This window comes from Blastocystis sp. subtype 4, assembly GCF_000743755.1.
Source record: "Blastocystis sp. subtype 4 strain WR1 chromosome Unknown seqid_0066, whole genome shotgun sequence".
Lineage (NCBI taxonomy): Eukaryota > Bigyra > Opalinata > Blastocystidae > Blastocystis > Blastocystis sp. subtype 4.
In genome coordinates this window covers 1-25,718 of record NW_014569481.1, presented here as the reverse complement: position 1 = coordinate 25,718, position 25,718 = coordinate 1, and the positions used below count along the sequence as shown (strand labels likewise).

Sequence of the window (25,718 nt, the reverse complement as noted above, 5' to 3'; positions counted from 1 at the left end):
CGGATCACATCGGTGTTTACCCGTATCAATCAATCAGTTTACTCATATTTAGGAGATTTGTTTCATAAGACACCTCTGAAAATTCTAAATTTCATGGCATCAGTATGCACCTCCATGAACACTATTACGGTTGATGCTGGCTCCTATTTGAAGGTCTTGTTTGATGGCCCAAATAATCTCATTCCATGCAAAGAACTGATGGAAATGTCAGCAGCTCTTCAAGTAGGGATTATTCTACTGATTGACCATAGTGTATCGGATTTGCTGATTGGCATACAGAACTGAATGAGTATCCTGATAAATCTGGGAGATTTGTTTATCTGCTTACATTTGTCCTGTCCTTCTACAATGATCTCTTTAACTATCTGGATCAAAATGTTCGTTTCCTTGACAATGCGGATCGGTATGCATTCCTTATGAATTGTGTGGAGAAAGTGAAGGAATTGGGTGTCATGACTGACAAGGAGTATTGTGAGACGCAGTTGAAGAAGAAGAATGAAGACTTTATTGAAGGTCGATTCCTCATTCATTCTATGGATTACTTGGTACAAACGATCTTGTAGGTAATTGGAAGGTGCGTATGATCATAGTGGTGTAACGCTGCGAGATTCTCTTTTCCTTGAGTATCTCCGTCTGAAGATAAGCAACAAACCTCCTCCTTCTCTGGTTGCTGTCTTGAAACCTGTTCTCTCTAATGCAATTCGTCTCATCGCATGTAATGCTTATGTTCATGCTGTTGGTGAGGTTCGATTTGTACGCTATCAGCGTCTCTTCCTTGTATATGACCGATTGTATATGAGTGCTCCTTCACCCCTTAATTGTGCTTATGCTACCCTTCAGATCTGTGCTTTGCTCCTTCCTGTGGATGATGTGGTGTGGGAGCTGACACAGACATTCCTCTATGGACTCGATCAGCAATCAGATGGTGAAAAGGAGAATGTGGTTGGTCGTCATCTCATGAGTTCATATCTGGTAATCTGTTTGATAGCTATGTGTTACGAGCGAGTCTATGTTAGACATGATCTTCATGTTATACTAACAAAATCAATTTATCATTAGAATGCTTTGAAAGAGAATCTCCAACGTGTATTGCTGTGTCCAGAGGATATGAAGGCTGATGAAATCTGTTATGTATGCAGTTATGCTAAGGATAATTCCGACGATATTTTGAAGTGAGTTTGGGATACGAGATTGATTCTAGATGTGCGTGTCAATTGGCTACAGTTCGATTTGATAATGATGTGATGGAGAATGTGTATCGAATTCGAGATGAAGTAGGTTCAATAAGAGGAATCAACCTTAGTATTGTAATGTGAACGTGTTTGATGGTATTGCTGAGATTATGCTCTATACACGTCGGATTGAAGTAAGGAATGAAAAGAGTGTTTCATTTAGTACATTAAAGATCGTCTTCATCTCAAAGTGTATGAGCTTCCTCCTATCGATGATCAAACTCTTCTTCCGTTGTATTTCATTTCATTCTTCATTTCTAGAAGTTTGGCTCATCGTGTACTGACCTGTCCTGCTCTAGTGACTCTGGAGTATCATCTTCTTCAACAGCAGATTCTCAAAGGATACAGTGATCCTAAACTCCTTGAAATACTCTTGTATCTCTTACAGGCACAGCTCTCGTTGCGAGGTTCCAATCCTCTGACTGTTCAGTATGATGCATCAGTTCTCCGAGGTGCCTTTACTGTGAAGTGTGAAGGATGGAATGAGCAAGTTACTTGGGATGCTTGTGATCATGTCGATGGAAGAGACTGTGTATGGGCTCTGATTCGTAATGGTTACATCGTGAAGGATGGAGTTGTATCATTCAAGTATCCTCATGACATTGCTGGAGTAAGTGCTTATAAATATATTCAATTCTAGTTGCTAGCATACATATACAATGATCCTTCATTAGCAACTGATCTCAAGGATCTACTAGCTGACGTACTTCGGCATACTGTACGAGAGAACCATCCTGAAGATCAATCCTTGATCAATGCAGCTTTGGCATCAACTGAAGAGAAATCTTCGAAGGAGACAGTACAACCTTCGAATGAACTTGCTGCTAAAGCAGTAGCCTCGTTACAAGGGAATTTGGATGCATTCCTTGGAATGTTTGATGGTGATGATGAAGATGAAGAAGAAGAGAAACCGAAATACCCACTAAAGCTAAGGACGAATACTCGTCAGGAGACTCGTGATATCACACCTCAATTTCAGTGTTGTGTCTGTCACTCGAATGTTTATGGAGAGAAGGAAGATTCTCCTTGTCTGTTAGTACATACAGACTGTGATTTTCATCCCTGTATTCTCTTTGTCAAACTCTCATAGTCTAGTGTTCACATATCTCCACAGTTTTATTCCTGTCTATGGAGTAACAACGGATGGCAGTCTTCATGATCAAGCACGTTCCTTCGAAGAGCAGCTTAGTCATTATTCGTGGTATGATCCTATTCTAACCCTTATAAAGAACCTTTATGATCGAGCCCCTGAGTATCGTGAGAATGGAATGAAGCCTTCGGTAACGTCTTGCGGTCATATGCTTCATTATCGTTGTATGCAAAGTCTGTTGGAATCCTCAAATCCAAATCTACGTCGTAGCAACAGTGTATTCTGTCCTGTGTGTCGTCGATTGGAACGAGGGATTATCCCTGCATTAGCTCGTCTCTTAGTAAATGCAGAATGGCGTGATCAGCGTATTCAGCAAATCAGTTGGACAGAACAGTGTCAGAATAAAAGTGAATTCCAGGAATGTTTGAAGGATCTGATTCAAGAAGACAAGGTCAAATCGTGGTGGATCTCAGAGGAGATGGACTCATGGATTGATGAAGTTGAAAGAGAGAACAGTCAGTTTTTAAGAATGACTGTTCAGATGTTCGGTTCAAGACATTCTGAAGATGTTTGAATGAATTGTTTGAATGACTCCTAGACTCCATATGCTTACACATTCTACTCATCGATCACTCGCATGGAGCTTTCCAGTCGCGTGTCTCCTGATCTCCTCGATAATCAGTTCACACCATATGTGTCTCGGTATGATTCAACAGGTCACGCAGTTCTTGATACTCGTGCTGTAACCACTCTCCAACAATTCTTCATGAATGACGCGTTGATTCAAGCTCTTCCAGATAAGTACTTCCATGCGCTGTACTCCAATTTCCTGGAGTTATTCGTGTTTGAACATAAAGAGAAGCCCACTACTGAAGTGGCTCCAGAAGAGGAGAAGTTAGGACTGTTGGCTGTGTATTTGTTAGGAATTCCACTGTGTCTTGGTACAGACATTGCTGGAGATGAGTCTTCTATCATATGGGGCATAGAGAAAGAACAAGGAAAAGAGGAAGAAGAGGAAGGTGAAGAACAAGAAGGTATGGAAGAGGAACCAGCAGCACTCTCAATGGTGATGAACCAAATGATGGAAGAAGACTATGATTATCCAGCTGACGTTCCCATGGATCAGGAGGATGAACACAATGATTCATCTGAACCCAGATCTGTTGAGCAGAGTGAAGAATCGGAGGATGATAGTGAGAATGCTCCAACTGATATGTCAGGTATCCCCTCTGCAGTCCTCGAAGCATTAAAATTGGCGAAGTCAGATAAGGCCATTTGTGTCTCAACACATTGTCTCATATACGTTACTACACAACTCATGAATGCTCCAAACTCCGACATAGATTCAACCTCACCTCTGTATTCTGGCTTGCATCAACTTCTTCCTCGTATGTTGTCTCTCGTTCCTGCATCTCCGAAGTATGATTCTATCCGAATGGCTCTGGAAACCTTGTGTGATAATGAGGCCAAACTGGATCCAACTACTGAGACAAGTGAACTTATTCCTCTTGTGAGAGAACTGTATCACATTTGTCTGAGGATTATTACGATCGTACGTCACGAAGAATTGAAGGATTTGAGTGTCTTACTAAATACTGAAGAACCATTTGAAATGCTATGCAAACGTCTTTTCCAATGCAGACCACAGAAGATAAATGTGGAACGTAATGATGATAGGAGTGATGAAGAGTAGATGTGACAATCCTTGATCGATATTATGGATCAGCCATGTTGTATGTGAGAGAATATTATCTCATGGCAATTATTCAGGCTATTATTGCTATTCAGGGAGTGATTCAACAGTGGAAATTAGATGAGACGAGAATTCATGATTATCAGACATTGTCACCTTCTCTACAAGGGGTCTGGAAGGATGTGAAGGAGCTTAATTGGGATTCCTATCTCAGTCTGCTAGTTGGTAATGGAGACACCTTGAGTCAGTTGCTGTATGAGAAGGGAATTGCGAGTACGATTGAAGTAGTCATTGAGACGTATTTGAGAAAGTGTGGTAAGTGATGAGAGAGATCTTGATCATAGTGTTACTAATGTACGTACTCTCCTATCGATCAAATGAAACAGCTCAATTCATTATGCCAAATACTGTTCAGGAGTGCTTAGAGTATTTGGAGTTACCCTCAGTCACTGAGTGTATGTCTGTAACAGAACTGACTCCTGAAGCCAGATCCTTGTATGATCAGTCTTTGTTCTTCGTACGTGAGCATGTAGCCTTGTTGGGATTCGTTTCTTTGTTCATTTCTAGACTCGAGTTGTTGGGAGTTACGCCAGCATCTCAATCTCTCTTGGTCATACCGACCCAACTCACTTCACGTTCTCTCTTCATCAATATGCCGAAGGATGTACGTGTGTTGAACTCCCTCTGTCATCGTTTCGTAAGTATATTGGACATCATTTAGAATTAGCACCCTACGAGTGACGATGCTAAGTGTAAGCAGTGTTACAAGTGTTCTGTCTGTCACAAACCATGCAGATCTCCAATGATGTGTTTGTTATGTGGTCGTATGGTAGGTGAAGAGACAAGTGTTTATGGATAGTACTGTAGTACGCAGAATCATCAGTTAAGTCGATGTGCAATGACAAACAGGATCGGGAATAGCAGTTGCCCTTGCAGTTGTCTTATAAATACTGCTTTCTCATCTGTGTATGTGAACTATGACCAGTGGTGTTCGTATAACTTTGGATCCATTTACTATAACAATCACAATACCATTAGTATCAAGGATTGGCCCAGAGAACCATTAACATTGAATCAGAAGGCAACAAGCTTGTTAGAAGATACTGTGAGAAGTGCTGCGTTCTGGTACAAGTCTCAGATGATAGCTCGAATAACTGTGACTCAATCAGAAGAGAGTGATGAAGAATTGGAATGAAGTGTTTGTTAGAAACAGGGTTAACGATGACTATGAGAATGATGATGAGAATGTCTACTATGACCACTAGATGTCCTGTGATGACTAGTCGAAGGTTCATGATTACTTGAAGATCTGTGTTTGGAGGGAATTGAGTGACTCGATTCTTGATGATATGAGGGCTCACGACTTCTTGATCGTTGAGTTGATTCCTTTCTTCCATAGATATCATTAAATGACTGAATCTTCACCAAATCGCTCAACAGAAGTAATTGAGCTTTCGTGAATACTTTCATAGACTTTTCACCATCTAGTAACACTTTCACATTCTGTACTGTAGTAGGAACAGATTCAAGAATCATTCCTTGTTTCCCTACACTTACATTCTCTTTTACAAATATACCAGTATCATCACCCATCACAACACCCACCTGCACTCCTCTACGGAATGCATACATATCCTCTTTCTCCTTCTTTACACCTGTATAGGCTTTGGAAGCTTCTTGATCTGCTTTACTTCTCTTAACAGCACTTTTCCTTCTCTGTTTGTCCATTACTAGAGGCATAGCTCCTAATCCAAGTCGATCCGGTCTTGGTTTGATTTCCTAGTATAATCATTCTCCAACAGCTCTACGTAAACTGAAGAATCCACGTTCTCCTTTCCGTCCCATCCCATTCCTCGCAAAATGGCTTTCCCAAAGTCTTCGATTCGTATTCGCTGATATGAATCACCCTAATGCTAAAAATCCTCTTGCAATGGCAAACACGAACATCACATGCCTCAGGAAGCACTTCAAGTTCCTTTTGGAAATACTCTTCTTTGTCCATAGTCTCATAACCAGGCATTCGATTTTGCATGATCATTGGAATATGTTTCGATTTCTCTTGTTTTTGATCTGGATTTAAAGGAATCACCAAGTTCTGTTCCTTTTCTACACATCATTCCACAACCCATGCACTAACGTGTCTCCACATCTTCCATCAGTCCTTTTAGTAACGACATTCGTGCTTCATCAACGGGTGTTATTGGAGTAGTCTCCTTGTTCTGTAATTCCTTCTCTTCTTTTGAATTCTTCTCTTTAGCAGCTCGTTCCTCAGCAATTCGTTCTTTAGCTTTCTCAATCCATGATGGTTTCTTCAACGGAATAACCAACTCCTTTTTTTCAGCTCCTACAATCTGCAATTCAGTAACTATTCATCGATAATACTTGATTATCCTTCATTTCTGTGAAAAAGATCTTCTTTTCCTTTCCATCGTCTTCATGTATTCCAAATACATTCACATTCTATTCGTAAGACACATTGAGAATCCCTCACTAGTTTTTCTTTTTTCGGTTGAGGAGCAAATGACAGCGAGAAGGAGAACCCCTTTCCATTCTCTCCAGTTGGAAGTGTTGCCATGGAGAGATTTGAGCCTTTAACAATTCGGTTTTTACGATTCCGAATTGCGATTCCGTATAGAATGCATCAAAATAACCATCTATTTATGGAACAAACAAACAATAATCGATTATCTTGGATCAGTAATCATGCTCTCTCGTTCTGTATATCGACTTTTCTCTACTTCTGCAACTAAAAAGGTTGCTGTTATGTACCTATATAAGATTTAAGTAATTGGATAGTCTTTCTGGTTGTGGTGTTTATGATGGTAGCGAAATCCAAGAATCCGTCTTTATTCTCGAAAGTCTGAGTCGAAGAAATGCAAAATATCAATGTTTTGCTCCGAATATTGATCAGATGCATGTGATTAATCATCTTACTGTATCTTTTCTTCATTGATTATGATAATGATAGGGAGATCCTATGGATGAAAAGCGTAATGTTTTGATTGAATCTGCGCGGTTCGAGTTTGTAGATGGTTTTATGAGTAGCATTGCTCGTTCCGACGTTAAGGACCTCATTGAACTGAAGCAAGAGAACTTTGATGTATTTACTGGTTTCTTTCCTCATCCACAGGCTCTCGTTCTTCCAGGCGGTTTTGGCGTTGCTAAGAATCTTTCTGATTTTGGAGCCAAAGGACCCAAGATGGAAGTTCTAAAGAGTGTTGGAGATATTCTCGTTTCTTTCCACAATGCAAATAAACCCATCGGAGCGTGCTGTATTGCTCCTGTCCTTCTTGCTCGTATGTTTCCAGGTGTTCGACTGACTCTCGGGAAGGAAGAAGTTGGACCGGAGAGTCCTTTTGCTGATGCTTGTGGAGCTGCGAAAACAATGGGATCAACTCATGTCCCTTGTAAAGTAAAGTCAGATATTGTCGATGATATCTAGCCAAAGGAAGTGTGTATCGATGAAACGAAGATTGTGACTACTCCAGCATATATGTATACTAGCCCAATTCATATTGTTCGCGACGGTGTGGACTCTATGATTGAACAAGTCCTGAAGATGGCTTAGCTTTGTTTGTTACAAATCTGGCAACATGGGGATGGCAATGTCTATTTGTGAGCTAATTATCTATCGAGGATGCAACCTACAAGCGGTAGTTGATGATTTGTCGCTATATCCACCTGGATCCTATTGTCGTTCTTTTTATCAATTCTAACTATAGATAGTCTTCAGTACAAAAATGAAACACTCACAGCCAAATATGGAGCTTTCCTTCCTGATACTGATCTTCCTCCTTCAATCACTGTCAAACTCTTACCAGTATTAGGATCGATCAAAATATGCTTAATGCATTATAAATCACCAAGTTCTAGGTAGGAATGGTTCGATATATTCAGTCTAGACGTGTCATTATTTACAGTCATGGAAATGCTACTGATATAGGTTGTTGCATCGATAGTATAGAGGCCCTTGGTAAAGCTCTTGATACTGACTACATCTTTTACGATTATGAAGGATATGGATGTAGTGACGGAGAGGCACACGGCAAAAACCTTTCCCGGGATCTTCGTGTTGTGTATGAGTATGCACGTACTCTCTTCGATGGAAAGGATATCTTCCTTCTAGGAGAATCTAGTAGGTACTGATTGGAGACAGTAATAAATAGTTGGAAGTGTTCCAACCTGTTATGTTGCAGGCGAATTGTATCGAGAATATGAACTAAAGTTAAGTAAGGGAGAAATGGCATCCGTTCCTTTAGCAGGGGTGATTCTTCATGCTGCCTTGTATTCAGGTAGTTAAATGTAAATTTCGTTAGAAATAGGCCGTTCATTCCCTTGTGGTTGTTTGATTCGTTGTTGTGACCCATATGACAATGCCACCCAAATCCAGGATATTGAAGTAAGTACTGTTAGTTCTATTCACTGCAGTGTCCAATTTTCCATATTCATGGTATGAGAGATGAGACAGTTCCTTTTACCCTTGGAAGTCGTTTATATAATATATCTCAATCACCATTTGAACCGTGGTGGGTTCTAGATTCGAATCATGGAAACATTATCCAGAATCACACAGAGGAGTATCTCACTCGAATGAATAATTTCCTTCGCTTTTGTCAACAACCAGTCAACGAATCTCCTCAGACCAATGGGTCATGATCCTTGGTTTTGAATCATTTGCTGTTTTAACAGAGATGGGCCTTTCTCCTTTGTTTTTCTTGAATTGTACTAGGATATATACGACTATCTCATGTTCTTTGTTTGTTCTTTATCACAATAATGAGTCTTCTTCTTCGACAATCGTATGCAATTGGACTCAGATCCATTTTTGCACGATCGATCGTGTCAGGACCGTGAAAATCGCGACTGGACATGATCTATAGGTTTCCAACGAAACCAATATACGATGAGAAGTATGGATGGCAGATATCCATTTCTCCAACAAAGAAGATATCGATAAGGAAAGTGAGTGGATTGCCGCGTGTTTTGATAACTAGTGGCAGGACGTGATTCTTGTTGATTTAAGATCCTTCTGGGATCCAAACAAGGAGTATCTTTTGTTATGGTTCCATGACTGCTAGTGGAAACTTAGTACCAACAAAACGAGGAATATCTCTTACAGAACAGCAATGGGAAACAGTGTTAAGTCGTCGAAATGATGTTGACAAGCTGATTGATCTGGTGCGTAGTAATCCAACAGGAACAACGCCGCCTGAAGATAAAGAAATGGTTGATGATTTGTTTTTATGTTCCTGTTAACAAACAAGAGAAGGCTTAGGAACTTGCTGAAGGATATTATTGCACGTTCCGCACTTGAGTTCACACACTACAGTTTGACAAGATCAGGACTAACATACAACGATTACATTTATACAACGTATTACAATGCATGCACTTGTAATAATACTCTGGTAGAGATAATTTCAGTCTCTAGAAATCATTACAAGATTCATGAATTACTGTCATGCATTTTGGACAGTTGAAATCAACGATACCTGGAGGTATTGCAAGGAGAGTACTGCACTGTGGACACTTGATTTGCATCTAGACGACATGAAAGAAGAAAAACACTACATGTTGTTGTTGATTGGTCATAGTTGGCTGTTGAGGATTCTGCTGAGGTGGAGGAGGCATTGTATTCGGAGGAGATATAGATGGTGTTGTTGAAGTTCCTTGAAGACGAGAATCAACAGGCTGTGATGGTAGTTGGTTCATTCCAGGAATAGAAGTTTCCGCAGTACTTGAAGGGGGATTTGAACCTAAACCGGTTCCTACTGGTGTTGAACTCGATTGAACTGACTCTAACGATTGATTGTTTTCTGCTGGGTTCGTTCCTTCCTACATTTGAGAACTACGAAAAAACAAACTTTGGCTTGCTTGGTTTGATTGTCTAGCTCATCAGCTTGCTTCCTCATCTTTTCTCCTTCGGTAATGGCTCGTTCCTTTTGTATTATTTTCGCATTCCGTTTCTTCTTCAAATCTTCATAAGAATCAATGGAGATAACAGGACCAATATCCACAGGATTGTCCATAGGTGTAGTGATATCTTCAGGATTCGTACATGGAGTAGAAGTTGCTTCACTCCATTCAACGTTACTCGAATCTGGAGGTCCGAAAGCGCAAATTACATCGCTCTAGCTATTTAGAAGCAATTCCAATCATACTCCCATAGGAAAAACTCAAAAGAAAAGAAAAGTGTTTTGCAGACAATTAACAAACAATTCTACAAATAGGCAACCTCTTCATCTTCTTCCGTTTCCTCCTCCGTTTCCTTTGATTTGGGCTTTTCTTCTGTCTCTGATTCCTCTGATTCGTTCGTTTCACTCTTCTTTAACGATTTCTTTTCATGGGAATGCTTTTTCTTCTTTTTCTTCTTTTCATCAGCAGTTTCATCATTGTCCTTCCGTTCCTTCAATTTCTGATTTACTGTATCACTCACCTCCTTACTCATACTCGCTACCTTCATTTTCGTATCTTGAGCTACATCACATTCCTTCATCCATCTCCTACCAATCTTTGACAAGAACGGTAGACCTTTTGTCTTCATCATATTCCAACCCTTTCTGACCTGATCTCCCATCCCTCCTGCCAAATCTGCACCCATCTGTTTCAGATCACGTCCCTTCTTCTCTTCTGGAGGACAAAGGGCACTTTGTCGTATCGTATCTGCAGTCTTCAATAGTTCACTCACTTCTGGAGGTTGGTATTGTTGCAACAGGTTCATGATTCCAGCAAAGTCGGCTTGGAGTAGTGATTCCTCGATGTGTTCGATCATCGCAGCCCCAATACAGTACATGAGCATAAAACGAGCAGGATCAGCTAATAATGAGTCCCATACACGGAAGGTGTCTGTGAGCGGGAACTCTCTGGCAAATAGTGTTGTTAGCCATCGTACTGCATAAAACTGAGGATCCACTTGAAGAGCATTCTATGCATGATGGATGAGATCATGTTATACCAACTGAGCAGCTGCTCTAGGGACATGTCTCTCAAGATACGAATGAAGTTCTTCGAGAACGCCTCGTCTAGAAGTGAGTTAAAAGAAGAGAGAGAAACAGACCGGAAGTACTGGAATCCATCTGTTGAATAAAAAGATCTTTGGTCTCCGACATCAGGTTATTGAAAGCAAAGAAGGTATCTGCTTCAACTTCACGTGATACTTCCATTTCCATCTGGACGTCAGAATGATCATCCTATCTTACATTCTCCATCTCACTTTCTGCAAACACATATAACAAAGGAGCTACTAGTTCATTCATTCCTTGAACATATTGGACGCCTCGATTGAGTTTACCAAACACAAACAGCATTCTTGCAATCACTTCCTTGTTATAGGAATTGAAGAATGCAATATCACTGTAAGTACGCAGAGTATCTTTCCAGATAATCTCACGCATTTCAGAATCACCGAATTCCCGTGACCACTTACTCTCATTACTAATACCATCATCATCCTCTGGATTGTAATCAGCTGAGCGTTTCCAACTGCTGTCAAGAGGGTTTGGAACCAGTAAACACTTTTCTTTGCCATACAAGGCATTCTTGGATACGATGAATTCATTCACAAATGTCATGTATGTTTCTAAATTCTCCTTACGTTTGTCTTCCCATTTCGATGGTTGATAGGGATAGGAATGAAGAAGCATCTTCCAAATATTGGACCGATCTTTTTGATTACTCAGCCCGTTATATGCTGCTTCTCGAATGTCGCACTCAAATAGAGGACCGTTTCGATAGATCGGGGTTAGAGCCTTCTGTTCCATAGAATCGGACTCACGGAGAGTGATAAAGTAACTGTTCATTCCTGCAATGTTGTATGAACGGACGGGAAGGTATATCTTTCAGTAACAATGTTATATGATTCCTACATCTTGAGTGGACCACATTTGAGTCTTTTTCTCGCCTTCTGGAGATACTATCGTCTTGTAGTGAGACTTGCTACATGGACGAGCAAAACGAACCGTCATGGGACGACTCGACTTTTTCAGTCTGCTTTTTACTTCTTTTGGACCCATAAAGACAACAGATTCTCCATTTACTGCAATGATGTAGTCCCCTTTATGAACTGCCCCGCAACCCTTCCGATTATTACTTTAATCCATTTCTACTTCAAGAGGAGGACGCGTCCCATCTTCCTTTGTATCAAAATTCTTTAATAGAGAAAAGTTTTCCTCATTCTTCCCAATCACAAAACCAAGTGGTCCCTCTCCAAATACAATATCCACTACGGATTTGGAATATAAATGCAATGGCATATCCTTGAAATCCTGAGCTTGAACTGGATATGACAATTACGTCATTCCATAAAACAACCAAATTTTGTCATACTAAATTCTCACCTATTATCCTATTAACAAACAACTTCATGTTAATCCAGATGTGCCAGAATCCAATTAACTCCATAGTTCATTACTTCTTCTCCATTCACTTCATTCATAATTTCATGATACAATCCATCCCACATCTTCAGTTCTTTATCCTTCGATAACGCATTCTTTACAAATCCCCTATTTTATAATAACTACTACATATATCTACTTGGCGCCTTGAGGAAGACACACGGAATCTTCGGCACCCTGCATCAGTAAGAATGGAGTGGTGAAGTCTGTTGCGTATTCATTGGCTGCCTGAATTCCCTTATATAATTGGATCGCAGTTCGAGCAGGCACTGGCTTCTTCTTACCAGGTGTATTCAGAATATCATTCTCATAATCTTCAATAATCACGGGATTGTGACATAATTCAGCTCCACCCAACCGAGAGACTGGCAACTTTGGGAAAAGTGCCTGAATGCAGTTCACCAAGCCATAAAGACGTTCTAATGCAGGCTGAATCATAAGAGCAGGAGCAGAATACACCCCAGCCTTTACAAGGTGCTTCATTCGATAGGTGACACTGATGGCTATCATTCCACCCATGGAATGACCCTAAAATCAAAATAACGATAACGAATCTACCATAACAATGATTGGAAGAGATGGGTGTAGGTTATGAATGTACTCCAAGAAATCACAACTATCCTGGATCACATCTGACATGGAGTTAATGTAGTTACGATATCCATCACTACGGCCATGACCTCGATGATCAAGAGCATATATCTCAATTCCTTTGGAAGTATAATTCCTCGCTAGGCCCCCATAGCGTCCAGAATGTTCACAGATACCATGACATAAAAGCATAATCGCCTTTACTGAAATGAGAACTCAAATCCTACTTTTGGAGCACTCTTGCATTCCCAGTGATTGTAATATAACCACATCCGGTCTTTGTTCATCCAATAACAGTATTGAAGCGATTCACAAGGAGCAGATGAGCGGGTGTCTATACATGATGCTCTACAACAATCTAAACTGTTCTGTTGGCTTGGATTACATACCCGTACAAGCAGGCACAACAACTGGAGATGATAACGACAATAAATACCATACTTTGATTAAGACCAAAGCAATACATATATATCCAAGAATATCAAGGAAAGAAAGCCCCATTTCAAATTAGTGAAATGGATCCAAACGAAGATGCGAAAACTGTCATAAAACCGTTCTTGCGATTTGATCGGAACTTTCTTGGTTAACTATTTGCCTCGAGACGATGAAGAAAGGGTTAGAATCGATTGGAGATCCCAATGGATAGGCTTCTCTTAACTGCCTTTCTAGCAACACTGATTCTAGATATGGGAGCAGGTCCTGTGTTTATCGTTTTTGGTAGCATGAATTTGGTGAAGAGTGCTCCCTTTCCTGCTGCTGCATGGTTGCTGGTAGAGAATTTGCGATCTTTTCATTAATAAGGTCCGAGGTATTTTGAATTGCATTCAATTTCTCACAGTGATGGGATTATGTTGGACGGTTGTGAAGTCGAAGGGAAAGTACTCGAGAAAGGAAGAAACTATGTAGTTTTAGTGATTTCTTGTTATTCTAGGTTTATCGTCCACATTCTTCTGACTCATCCTGTTGCTTATTTCTATTATCTCATTCTCCTTGGGGGAATTGTTTGGGATATTCTCGGTAGTTGTTGGGTTGCAACAGCTTTTCGTCATTACACAAGTGGATTTGCTGCGTGTTATTTAGTCTGTGTTATTCTATCATGGGTTAGTACTATCATGTCACCGTTATTCGTTCTCTTTGGTTTTCTTGTTTCCTGTTCTTGATATATAGGTAGTTTGTCCTATTCTTCCTTGAAACGAGATTTCGAGGTTTCTAATGAAGGAACCCATGTCCAGTTAGTAGCAAATCAAGAAGAGATTCTGAGTGTGGAAGATCTAATCAAACGAATTAATGGAGACAAATACATGATTAGCATGGATCAGATTCTCGAAGCTGACAAACAGAGAACGCAAATTTCCAAACCTTTGGGATTGTTGCCTTTGGCTGCGGATGCAATGCCTGTATTAGTGACTGATATCCAAGGTGATGCTCCCGTGCAAGAAGAGGAACTGGATTTAGGTATTCATCCTAATGTTCCTGCTTCGGAAGGAGTTGTACTGATTCATCGAGATGTTCTCGATGACGAAGAAGCTGCGATGGACTCTGCCTGGGGTGAGCAGCATGCGGTTGTGGTCCAGGAAGCTCAAGTGTGTGAAAATATTGGAGTAAGTGTACAAGGTGCTGAAGAAGTTGTGAGAGTAACCAGAGACAACTCGGAACGACAGTTTCCAGAGGAAGAGCAACGAGATGATCTTAGGACAACGGAAGGACCCGTTGAAGAGGTTAACCAGGTTGAGGAAGTTGAAAGACCTGTTGAAGAATCGGAAAACAAGCTGGTTGAAGAACAAGAAGAAAATCCTCACAATCTCCCTACCAAGCCTACAAAACCATCTAAAAAGTCTAAAAAAGAGAAGTCTAAAAAACCTTCTGTTCCGATCGATCCTAAAGCACATATTGTCATTGTCGACTCTACAATTCCAAGTACTGTGCAACCAACAGCAACTCGTGAAGAGGCCCAACATGCAGATAATAGTTATGTTGATTTGTCCTCCCAAATGATCAACGATATGAATCAGGGTTATTTCGACAGTACCGTCGAGAATGAGAATGTTAACGTCACTTATGTACATTAAGAATACTCTGATTTGTTTAAAAACACTTATGGGAGTTTCATAAAAAACGGCACTATGAATCAACCGATAATTTGGCACTTTCTTGGAAAAGAAACGTGTATTGCGGTGAATCTTGGTACTGCAACATCGTATCAATCTAATCTGTATAGATCAAAACACATTCAGTTCCAAGAATGAGTTATCTCTTTTACCAAAAGGAAGATATCGAGAATATTAAGAGTTTGCTCAAGGATAATCTCGGTATCCAGTATGCTCTTCCGGACTATAACCTGTCGAAAGGTCGCAAAGTCCATATTATGGTATTGAATCTTGATTGTTCTGATTCCTGTTAGTTTGACCAGGAGGATATTAAGGGGCAATATCCTGATTGTATTATTGTGTTACAGTTTGTGATTTGGTAGTATCGATAGCAGAAGATTATACGGTAAATGCTATAGATAAGAACAAAGATGAAATGTTTAATTATCTTCAACGCTATAAGCAAGTACCTGTAAGATTGTTTAGTTCTGATAATTTGAAGGATTCTCAACCCCCACGAGATTCAAATCCATCCAATGATTCAAGTTACTTGAATCCAACAGAGGATATCTATCATATCATGACTGATCTTATGAAAGATGATGTAGGATTATTAAGAAGATGGTAAGGAGATAGGATGATTGTGAAGAGATGAAACAAGATACTTCAGCTTCCGAGTTGGATCCTCCGTCTGTACGAATCTTACTTGCTACTGATCTAGAATCTTAAGGAATTAATCTCTGCATTGTATTCAACGACTGAACTACCAACAGATACAGAAGGAAAAGTGATTGTATTCCACGGGGAACAGGTGGATTTGGCAGATCCAGAAGACATCCCTCAGAAGGTTAGATTGACTACTATAGAGTGATGGATAGCTTCCTACTTATCTTTCAACACCAATCAAATCAAAGCATCTCAATTTATTACCGATGAAGTGTATTCTTTGCATTAAGGATACCGTGTTCACAGTACTATTTTTCTTTGCATTCTAACTCCAGATAAGTGAATATTATCCATACACATTAGCAACAGTTCTCAAATACAACCGTCATTTACTTCAACTAGATGGAGGGAATACTATTATCCAAACTTTTATTCTTTATCAGCTAATTCAAGTGATTGCATTTCTTCATTCTCATGGAGTGTATGTTCCTTCTCTGACTCCTGATTCCATCATCCTCACAGAGAATTTGTGGTTATTTATGCCACTCCCAACCTTGCCCAAAATTCAGGTCATTCCTCAAAGTTTGTCTTCTGCAGCATTGGAGTTAGAATTGATGACATCAGAGTGGGTATATGGACGGTTAAGCAACTTCGAGTATGTGATGTGTCTGAACGAGGCAGCAGGTCGACGAATGGATGACAGTAACTTCCACAGTATTATGCCATGGGTTTGTGACTTCACCAGTCCTACAGGTGGATGGCGTGATTTCACGATTAGCAAGTTCCGTATGAACAAAGGTGATAGTCAGTTAGATGTGACTTTTCAGCACAGTGTCCCTAAACACCATCTCAGTGAATCTCTTTCTGAACTCACGTATGCGATTTATATGGCTCGTCGAATGCCTGTATCTCTTTTAAAAAGTGTTGTACGAAGTAATTTCCAAGCAAAAGAATACCCTGGAAAGTAAGAGGTATTTGAGTGGGGTATAATTTATAGTATGCCTCGATTATATGAATGGACACCTGACGAATGCATTCCTGAGTATTACACAGACCCATCTGTGTTTGTGAGTGTTCATGATTCAATGGAAGATATGGGTAGGGATTAGAGGATCCAATTAACAACAGAGTTACCTTCATGGTGTCCTACTCCTACAGAGTTTGTTGCTTGGCATCGACAGATGTTAGAAAGTGACTATGTGAGTACACATCTCCACTTGTGGATCAACCTAAATTTTGGTTATCAGCTCTCTGGTCAGGCTGCTATTGACGCTAAGAATGTTCCTCTTAAACAAGAAGGAGTTACTGGTCTTACCAAAAATCCTGGGTTTGTTCAGTTATTCACAGTTCCACATCCACAGCGAATGAAGAATGGAAGAGGAAGGGATATTTTCACTCAAGTAGAGACACAAACTCGAACTGATATCCTTAAAGATACTTATCAAGGCGTCTTAACCACACTCTCTCATGCTCCTGCTTCACATATGCGATCTGTCAAGTCTACGAGTTCTTCAGTCCCTGAATCCTATGAAGTGACTCCTAATGATTCGATAGATGCTCTCCCTCTTGAAGTTCCTCCTACTCAGTCTATCTCTTCAGCTGAAACATCTCCTCCTCCAACAACAACTCATCTAGTGACTCCCACTGAAGTACCCAGTGAGGTTGTAATGGTCACTCCAGAAACACCCAAGGAACTGAAACCATTACATGAAGCTGCCAAGAGAAAGCGATCCCGAAGACTGTCATTCCAGAAATAGGGACTAATTTCTAGAACTGCCTTTTTCTCTGGGCGTGATGTTGATTTTGGTACAGTCTCAACTCCTCATAGATCAGAAGTACCTCAATCAGATCCTGTATCAGAACTGGTACCAAACAAGGGTCAGGAGGTAACGCGTCGTTTCGAGCAGAATAATCGTATTGAGCTGAGTGCTGTTTTGGTAAGAACATAACTCGTAGACTTCTCACAAACACGAGAGAATCACCGTCTTCAGAATGAGTATGGAACTAAGGCCTTCACTCGTCGCTATGAACTGCTCTTAGCTCCCTGTTATTTGGCTCCAGAGGAGCTGGATGGACATCCACTGAATGGAGAAGCCATGAAGCGAGCTGACGTGTTTCGTCTGGGTTGTGTAATCTTTGAACTGTTCGCATTCCAGCCTCTGTTTACACGTCTATCCTTACAATGGTATCAGAAAGAAGGATTGTTAAATGGATTGGAGGTGTTACCTGAACCTGTTCGTGTGAGAGGATATAATTATCATATGATACCTAGTCACTTGTAACTGTGATGTTAGATTTGGATCCAATGAAACGCCCAGATATGCTTGCATTAGCTGAGAATGCATTGATTACAGGTAAGATTTGAAAGAAAACTTCACAATCAGATACTTCTCGTAATGCATTGCATGTGAAGCCAAGTATGGTACCGTTTGATCCATCACTATTTCGTATCTATCGAGTCTTTGGATACTATCTTCATACTCTCGTATCAGACCACAATGCTGTGGATATGACCAAACTCATTCATACTCTCACATCAGTCACGACAGATGAAATCCCTCTCATCTTGCCTCTCTTACGTCGAATTCTGACCGACATCATGCATTCTCCATCACTTCATAACCTCACTCACACCTTTGTTACTCTCTGGACTCGTATTGCTTCGTCACTACATGAAGAACAAGTGTCTCAACTCTTGCTTCCTGTGTTATTGGAGCTATTAGAAGGATCCCTTCAAATGAAGAACTACGATCCTCTGATGAGTGTCTGTGAACGTAATGTCTGTGGTAAGATATTTGGATGTGTTGGGAGTATGCAATTCTTAAAAGGTCTTCTTCCTCTGTTCATGGAACAGCTGTCCTAGTTCTTACAGTGATTTATCTGTAGTTTCTCACCTCAAACACCTCCTGAAGTGACTGATTCCCTTGTTTCAGCCCTTACATTAGTGAGTTCGCCTCGTTTCTTAGGATCAGCTCTTGCTACTCGTTACATTCTCCCTACGGTAACCTTGAAGACTGGCAATATAGGATTCAAACGAACAGCGTTCATGCAAGCTTATCCTGAAAGTACATACTCTTCCTTATCTTCTCACTAGATACGCTGTTCAATCCTTCACTCAGCCCTTCAGCTCAAACTCTCATTCATATTCTTCCATATGTCACACCAGAAGCCATTCTCTGTTCAAACAATTCATTCTAATGATACATAGCCATCACACTTGCTCATCTCCTTCCAAAGGCTTATTCGCTTCTGGCTATGGTTCCTCCTTCTTCCTCCACACCTACATTGAAGAGTACGCAGGCTGCTATGTGTGTAACTGAAATTCTGGAAGTGATTCGGTCGGTTCAACCCTTCTTCTCAGCACGAATGCTTCAGTACAACCTAATTCAATGTAAGCCACCTCGTCTTGCTGACCTCCTTCACAACCTCTACCTTCCTGTTCAAACAGATGATTCTTATCGTACATATTACTTACTTTTTCTGATATTCCAGTTATTCACGCGAATTTATCCCTTCTCTTCTCTTTGATCACACTGTTCTTTGATCTTGCAGCCAGACTCCCTCAACAAACACAAGAAGAGGTCCTGTATCAAGACCTTCAATCATTCTTCACGAAACTCCATGGTTTCTATCGATCTCACTCTGAATCACAAGCTCTGTTGAGAGCACTTCTTATACGAGTGAAAGAACAAACAGTCTTCCAAAGACAACGAATGGATCCAAGTTTATCAGTGTACTCATTCCAGATGCTGGAACTATTGAGAGGTACAAGTGAGGCCAAGGAATAATCCATAGAACCTGATACAGATTTCAAGGTTATTCCTGTCGAGTACAAAAATACCTTTGATTTCTGACATCTAGAAATACGATTGCTTCACCAATGGACTATAAATCGAGTATTGCCAAGAATTGTAATGATTTTTGGAATTCCATAATTCATAGTGACTCCCCGTTGTTGGTCTGCTGCAAACCATATTCACATGGTTGGAGGAAGTGCTGGGTTTCAGAACAATCGCAGTGATCTGGATTCGGCCGTGGTGCTGAAGAATCAAATGAAACTGACAGTATCAGCATATGAAGGATGTGTCTATGGAATCGTAACCCGCAGGGATGAATCGGTTTTTGCGACAGTGGGGATGGATACAGGAGCAGGTACCACACCATGTATAAGTGTGTGGCGAAGTGATCGCAAGCCTCTGGTGCCTGTGTGTTCGTTTGGAATTCATCAGTCACATATTCACAGTATGGCCTTCTTATCGTCATGCCCTTTGCTGGTCTCCTGCTCAGATAAACTAGTGATCTTTGATTATGAACGAAAAACCGTGTTAAGTGTTGTTGATTCCCCGCGGGGACCATTCACATGTATGACCAGTAGTGCTGTGTCTGTGACTGGCAAGGGAGTGAATGGAACCACAGTGTGGCAACAGATCTTCTGTGGTACACGTACCAATGAAATCATTTGTTATGATGTGCGTCAGAAGTTCTATGATGCTCGTCTTTGTGCCGTATTCCCACTTGTACCAGATTTAAGGCAAGTAGCCCCTCCAACTGAAGGTTCAGCCACACCTGCATTGTGTGCCATAACCACACTTGAAGACCAATTCATCTGTGCAGCCTGGACCAATGGTGTGGTAGATATACTCTCACAGAGAATGGGAACACCAGTAGTTCGTTGGCAAGCTCATACACGTGCAGTAGCGAAGTTGCAGTTCATCAGTAATCGTCATGTAATCACAGCATGTGTGGATGGAAGGATCTGTGTTTGGGAGCTGCATGGTCCCAAGGAACCGGTGCTCTATGCTGAATACACAGGACTTACAACTATCACAAATGCTCACACAATTTGTGTGACAGCTTGTGGAGCTGATGTTGGTGTGACTGTAGCTGGAGGTGATTTCCTCTTGAGCAATACAGATCTTGATCTACGTGAATACATGAATCTGCCAGAAAATCGTGGGAAGCAGTATCATCTGTCACCTGTTGCAGTGACAGATGGAATAACTTCAGCTGCTTTAAGTAAGCTACGATTGTGTGTAATGGTTGTGTGTCCATTACGTCGAATTGCGTTATGTGGAAGTGAAGATGGCAAGCTGTATGTGATTCAGTAATATGTTTGTTCCTATTTGAGTATTGCTTCTATCAAACAGTCATATCACTAATCCTCATCTGAACGAGGTTGTTCCGTTGATAAAGTACTATCAGAAAAGGTTACAGGATCAAAGAAACGAGTTGGAGACTGATTTCTAGCGATACGCAATGTATCTTGTCGAATACTCAACTCCTTTTTGCGAGGAGAATCAATTAGCGTTGGTGAAACTCGTAAGGACTGACGTGATTGTAAAATGCTTCCAGGAATCGCATTCTGAAGAGCCTTCAGCTGCAGTGTCCCTGGTTTTCCCAATCGCATTGTTGATTCTACACCGAAGCTATCGTTGTCACATCGGAACATCATTCGCTGACGTACTGTTGCCATTGTCATTCCTTCAACAGGCATATGATTCGAACGGTCTCTTCCTTTGAGCTGTAGTGTTCGCATCGTCGTGTATCCATCTACCAGATTCTCCTTCCCCTGTTTCCTTCGTTGTGTCTCCTCTCGAAGTCGTCGCTGCATCGCCTCGTTTGCCTCCTTCTTACGAGCCAATTCAGCTTCCAGTTCACGACGTTTTGTCAGTTCTGCTCGAAGCTCTGTCAGCTGACGGAAGAATGTGGCAAAAATACTCACTAAATCATTCATTGTGATATCGCGATTGCAGCCAAATTTGCGTACCACATCCGAGAACAGTTCTTTGACACTGTTTAATAGTTCCGCCACACTCATCACCATCTCCTTGTTCTCATCATAGAACTGACCCATCACAAGTCCATAGCGATCCTCAGGAACACACTTTGGAACTGTTCTTTGTCGTCCTGCAGCTTCAAAAGTCGTTTTCAACTTCAAGAAATTACTCTCCAATTGATGAAATTCCTTGGATGTAAGAGACTGAAGAAGAGCAAAATCGTCCAAAATAGTCACTAATTTGGTCCCATTTGATGTATCTGTCTTTTCCATATATTCAAGGATATAACTACATATCAAAAATAGTAATGATTTTTGTACTCCAATAATGATGACTTATTATCCACTGATTTCGTATCTTGTAACTTCGGAAGAAATTCCACTTGAAATCCCCAATAGCCACCTCGATTGGATTGTCCTAGCAATCATTCTTCCCTCCATCTTTCACCATTCATATAATTCCCAACAGCTAGAATCATTTCTAACAACTGAGTCAGCTTTGAACTCTTTAATAGGTTACTCAGAGCCATTCGGAAGGTTTCAAAGTCCAACTTCAATTCAGTTAAATCCTCTCGTAATCCTTGCCGAAAATTGAGGTATTTCAGTCTTTGTGATAATAGTGGGATATTTGACAACTCTTTAAAGAAACGGTCCACATCACTCAACAGATCCACATTTCCAGTATAGCCTTGTACAAGACTTACTTCAGCCTCCGTAGGAGCATTCTCTATAAGCATACGTAGCATGTCTTCAGTGAGTGCAGTATCATCGACTCTTACGATGTCTTCTCGAAGTGTCTTGAAGCTCATTTTCAGTCGTGCTATTGACATTCCAACATTTCGAAGTCTTTTTTCATCTGTTACCAACTGGACCATTTCTGTGGGTTGTTTGATCGATGGATCCAGAGCTCCTCCCATGTGACTCATTACAGCATTCTCCTTTGCTCGGAACATACGACACAGTTCTGGATAGTCCAGTTGTACCTTCTCATCATGCAGCTTCTCCCACACACTCTCACGAAGAGCATCGCCCACTACAGGATCCCAGAACAGATTCTTCAGTTTCGTTTCAGGTTCACGTTTAGGCTTAGGTGGATTATAAACCTCCTTCTTCACAGGCTGCTTGATTTCAGGCTTTACAGGGGGTTTCACTTCTCGTTCTATCGGTTCCGATACTGGTTGGGATCCCACAGGTTCTGCATTCAGAATAAACGAAGGATCAAGTCCTTCTGCCTGGATCTTTGGGACCAAGTGTTCTTTCGGAATCCCCATATCCAAGAGCTTGAACCACTTCTTCAGAGCAGGATCGTTTCGAGGGTTATTTGGATCTGAAGCAGGAGTCACAACAGGAGCAGCAGGTCCTTCATAGTCCAGAAACGAAGGATCGAGTCCTTCTGCCTGGATCTTCAGAACCAAGTGTTCTTTCGGAATCCCCATGTCCAAAAGCTTGAACCACTTTTTCAGAGCAGGATCATTCCGAGGGTTATTTGGATCTGAAGCAGGAGTCACAGTTGAACTAACTGTTTCTGTTTGCTTTGGTGGTAACGACTTCTGCTGATAGTCAGATTTCAACGTAAGAATGATTGAAGGTCCCCGGACAACTCGTTCATCGACACCATCTCTTCGACACAAACATATCACTTCATCCAGAGGAACTCCACTCTCATACATAGCAAAGTATTTGGAATAAGTTGGATCATCTCTCATGTATTTCACATCCATGAACTCTGATACTTGAGCGATCAAATCACTAATAACTTTAGTTTGATTGTGATTCGTTCCACTGACTCCTGGAGAGAGATGAGATACAGTAGCAAGATCAACCTGATCTTGAAGCTCACGAATCCTCTGTCGGAACTGTTCTTCTTTGGATTCTTCATCTCGAATCGCATTAAACTTCTCATCAAGAATCTGTTTCTTTCCAATGAGATCTAACAGATCAGCATTTGACAAAGTTTCGATGTCCTCCTTCATGTTGGCTGTGACTACTCGATTCGCTGTTCTTGTGATCAATCTCCACATCATTCTTCCAACAAGATTGTCATGTGGAATCGTTAACAGATCCTTCAAGAGAGTACATAAATACTCCCAGTTGCAACCATCTTGAGCTTCTCTTTGGATAATCACTACAACTCAGTATCATCACACACACACACATATCATATCAACCACATTACTCGTATCTACGCCATTTATTGTAGCAGCAACACGATCACTATGAAGAGACTTTGTGAACACATCAAACAATGCATCAATTCGATCTGCTGAAGTTTCAAACCGACTGATCAAGTCCTCCTGAAGAGAAGCATATCCCAGTGACAACAGATCACTGCATATCTACCGATCATTCAGAATAATTGATCATACTGCCAAACGTTGAGCAATATTTGGAGTGGTTGATAGAAGCACGTTGAAGAAGACCAGGATTGTTGTTACAACCTCCACATCTGAAGCAGTATTGAGAAGAGCCACGGTTGTTTGAAATCGAATTTTCTCCTGAGCATACAGCATCAGAGTATCAAATGCCATCAGAACTTGTTCATGACCTTCTGGAGTCTGACACATGATTCCCAAATCTTCAAAGACTTCATTTGTCACATCTACCTGCTTGAGAAATGCACATAACAGAAACATGAACACAAAGTCAGGGGTGTTGAGAACCCATAACACGATTTCTCGTGTTTTAATTAACGATTTGACAATAGGAAGAAATTCTTGAAGAAGAAGCAGATCATCTGCTGAATGTTCGTCTTTGAGAACAAGTGATTGAATTAGCTTATTTATCAACACTCCTTTCTATCCGTACCAATTTCATTGCTTCTAATCCTCCTAACTGATAAAACTTTTCAAGAAAGACTTTGGGACTCGTACCAATGATTGTTCTCAATTCACGGATCTCAGTAATTTGTAGATCACCACACTTCAAGAGATCAACACATTTCTGTGCCAGCACATCACCACTAATCACACGCTCCTTATTCTGGACAATCAACATCCACTTCTTCTCATGGGATTCTCTTTCAATCATATCTTGCCATTTTGATTCTGGAATTCCAATCGCATTCAATGTCTCGATGTACATGCGATCAAATTCCGTGGGATCAGTAGGCTCATGGAGCATTTCACGCATTCCATCCAGTGTCTTCACGATCTAATTCTTAGAAAGAAAGTTATGACTACCATAAGGAGAAAACTCGAAGAATTAGTGAATGACTCATCGGAGACAAATGTAATTGTTTTCCCATTTGTATGAATATCGATTGATTTATTGCGTTGAATATCATAGTTCATTATTTCCGATGGTTCATGATACTCCAAATAGGCATTCAATGGGATGGAAGAATATCGAAAGGGAAGATTATCAGGTGTAAACTCCTTGTGGGCATAGTACAAGATATTGTCCTTAAGATAGAGATAACGTTTTTGAAACTGCAGCTATGATGAAACAAATCAACACTTGAATACTTTGTTTTTTGATACACTTGCTTGCTGCAGTTTATACATCCAACACCCTGATTCTAGAGAAGCATTGAGTTTCTGTCTTGGCTTCATGATTTTCGATTTTATGCGACTTGTTACGGGTAGATCATTCTCCAAAATCTCCTGATTTGACACAAAAGAACTCAACTTTGATCCATCTGCAAGATACCGGATCTGCTTACCATAGGCAATTTCAAATAAAGATAGATCCATTAAACGGCTTGAGTTTTGCAGGACATCCGACTCTTGTTTGTTCTCTTCTGTCCCGGTTGCATCCATTCCGTTTGAAGAATCCAATATCCAATCTAGAAAAATGAAAATACTCAACCGTCTAGATTCAATAAAATCGGCTGTATTTCTGTCAACCCTATTCGTTTGTTTATTTATCGTTTGTACGAGGTATGGACTGGTTCTGTTAATTTGTAATGGTTTTAGAGATGCTGCCCGCTTTCAGAATAATGGGAAAGAGCGCTCCTGCTTTGAGCCGAGCGTTTCGAGCCACTGCATGTCGTTCGAGTGTGATTGGGTCGACTGCAGATGCTAAGGTCACGAAGGATCTGGGAACTGCTTATCCAATCGGTATTGTGCATATCTGTGAAGTTAACAGTGTAGTGGATCATGAATACGATTGCGTTGTTGTGGGTGCAGGAGGCGCTGGTCTTCGTGCTGCTATGGGTCTTTCTGAGAATGTATGTTTGTTGGTTCAGG

At 40.8% G+C, this 25,718-nt stretch overlaps 9 protein-coding genes across 9 annotated transcripts; 5 read left to right on the top strand and 4 right to left on the bottom strand.

The window, feature by feature from the left end:
• Window positions 1-204: 204 nt before the first annotated feature.
• JH06_1541 (hypothetical protein) lies at window positions 205-4,338 on the top strand (the record flags this gene model as incomplete). Its single annotated transcript, XM_014672940.1, has 12 exons — window positions 205-222; window positions 252-559; window positions 591-972; window positions 1,060-1,172; window positions 1,202-1,274; window positions 1,304-1,366; window positions 1,396-1,466; window positions 1,494-1,842; window positions 1,873-2,232; window positions 2,270-2,890; window positions 2,921-3,986; window positions 4,016-4,338. The coding sequence occupies 12 exons, from the start codon at window positions 205-207 to the stop codon at window positions 4,336-4,338; spliced, it is 3,747 nt and encodes a 1,248-aa protein (XP_014528426.1).
• Window positions 4,339-5,230: 892 nt separating this feature from the next.
• On the bottom strand, window positions 5,231-6,590 carry JH06_1540 (hypothetical protein; the record flags this gene model as incomplete). Its single annotated transcript, XM_014672939.1, has 6 exons — window positions 5,231-5,794; window positions 5,824-5,922; window positions 5,955-6,121; window positions 6,153-6,366; window positions 6,398-6,475; window positions 6,507-6,590. The coding sequence occupies 6 exons, from the start codon at window positions 6,588-6,590 to the stop codon at window positions 5,231-5,233; spliced, it is 1,206 nt and encodes a 401-aa protein (XP_014528425.1).
• Window positions 6,591-6,718: 128 nt separating this feature from the next.
• On the top strand, window positions 6,719-7,583 carry JH06_1539 (hypothetical protein; the record flags this gene model as incomplete). Its single annotated transcript, XM_014672938.1, has 5 exons — window positions 6,719-6,780; window positions 6,812-6,950; window positions 6,984-7,030; window positions 7,061-7,427; window positions 7,458-7,583. 5 exons carry the CDS (start codon window positions 6,719-6,721, stop codon window positions 7,581-7,583), a joined length of 741 nt encoding a protein of 246 aa, XP_014528424.1.
• Window positions 7,584-7,620: 37 nt separating this feature from the next.
• JH06_1538 (alpha beta hydrolase) lies at window positions 7,621-8,671 on the top strand (the record flags this gene model as incomplete). Its single annotated transcript, XM_014672937.1, is given in 6 exon segments — window positions 7,621-7,711; window positions 7,738-7,835; window positions 7,889-8,150; window positions 8,182-8,307; window positions 8,338-8,414; window positions 8,429-8,671. 6 exon segments carry the CDS (start codon window positions 7,621-7,623, stop codon window positions 8,669-8,671), a joined length of 897 nt encoding a protein of 298 aa, XP_014528423.1.
• A 1,564-nt stretch (window positions 8,672-10,235) lies between these two features.
• JH06_1537 (hypothetical protein) lies at window positions 10,236-12,267 on the bottom strand (the record flags this gene model as incomplete). Its single annotated transcript, XM_014672936.1, has 7 exons — window positions 10,236-10,492; window positions 10,523-10,940; window positions 10,971-11,037; window positions 11,069-11,184; window positions 11,215-11,850; window positions 11,881-12,090; window positions 12,121-12,267. The coding sequence occupies 7 exons, from the start codon at window positions 12,265-12,267 to the stop codon at window positions 10,236-10,238; spliced, it is 1,851 nt and encodes a 616-aa protein (XP_014528422.1).
• A 113-nt stretch (window positions 12,268-12,380) lies between these two features.
• On the bottom strand, window positions 12,381-13,503 carry JH06_1536 (monoglyceride lipase; the record flags this gene model as incomplete). Its single annotated transcript, XM_014672935.1, has 5 exons — window positions 12,381-12,519; window positions 12,551-12,939; window positions 12,970-13,200; window positions 13,230-13,336; window positions 13,392-13,503. The coding sequence occupies 5 exons, from the start codon at window positions 13,501-13,503 to the stop codon at window positions 12,381-12,383; spliced, it is 978 nt and encodes a 325-aa protein (XP_014528421.1).
• A 2,866-nt stretch (window positions 13,504-16,369) lies between these two features.
• JH06_1535 (hypothetical protein) lies at window positions 16,370-18,849 on the top strand (the record flags this gene model as incomplete). The annotated part of the gene is made up of 8 exons (XM_014672934.1): window positions 16,370-16,719; window positions 16,753-16,822; window positions 16,865-17,496; window positions 17,527-17,669; window positions 17,712-17,989; window positions 18,028-18,109; window positions 18,140-18,611; window positions 18,642-18,849. The coding sequence occupies 8 exons, from the start codon at window positions 16,370-16,372 to the stop codon at window positions 18,847-18,849; spliced, it is 2,235 nt and encodes a 744-aa protein (XP_014528420.1).
• Window positions 18,850-19,501: 652 nt separating this feature from the next.
• Window positions 19,502-20,863, top strand: JH06_1534 (hypothetical protein; the record flags this gene model as incomplete). The annotated part of the gene is made up of 4 exons (XM_014672933.1): window positions 19,502-19,520; window positions 19,551-19,584; window positions 19,617-19,651; window positions 19,698-20,863. The coding sequence occupies 4 exons, from the start codon at window positions 19,502-19,504 to the stop codon at window positions 20,861-20,863; spliced, it is 1,254 nt and encodes a 417-aa protein (XP_014528419.1).
• A 47-nt stretch (window positions 20,864-20,910) lies between these two features.
• JH06_1533 (hypothetical protein) lies at window positions 20,911-25,289 on the bottom strand (the record flags this gene model as incomplete). The annotated part of the gene is given in 8 exon segments (XM_014672932.1): window positions 20,911-21,820; window positions 21,853-21,949; window positions 21,980-23,656; window positions 23,708-23,867; window positions 23,898-24,326; window positions 24,337-24,681; window positions 24,711-24,965; window positions 24,996-25,289. 8 exon segments carry the CDS (start codon window positions 25,287-25,289, stop codon window positions 20,911-20,913), a joined length of 4,167 nt encoding a protein of 1,388 aa, XP_014528418.1.
• Window positions 25,290-25,718: the final 429 nt, after the last annotated feature.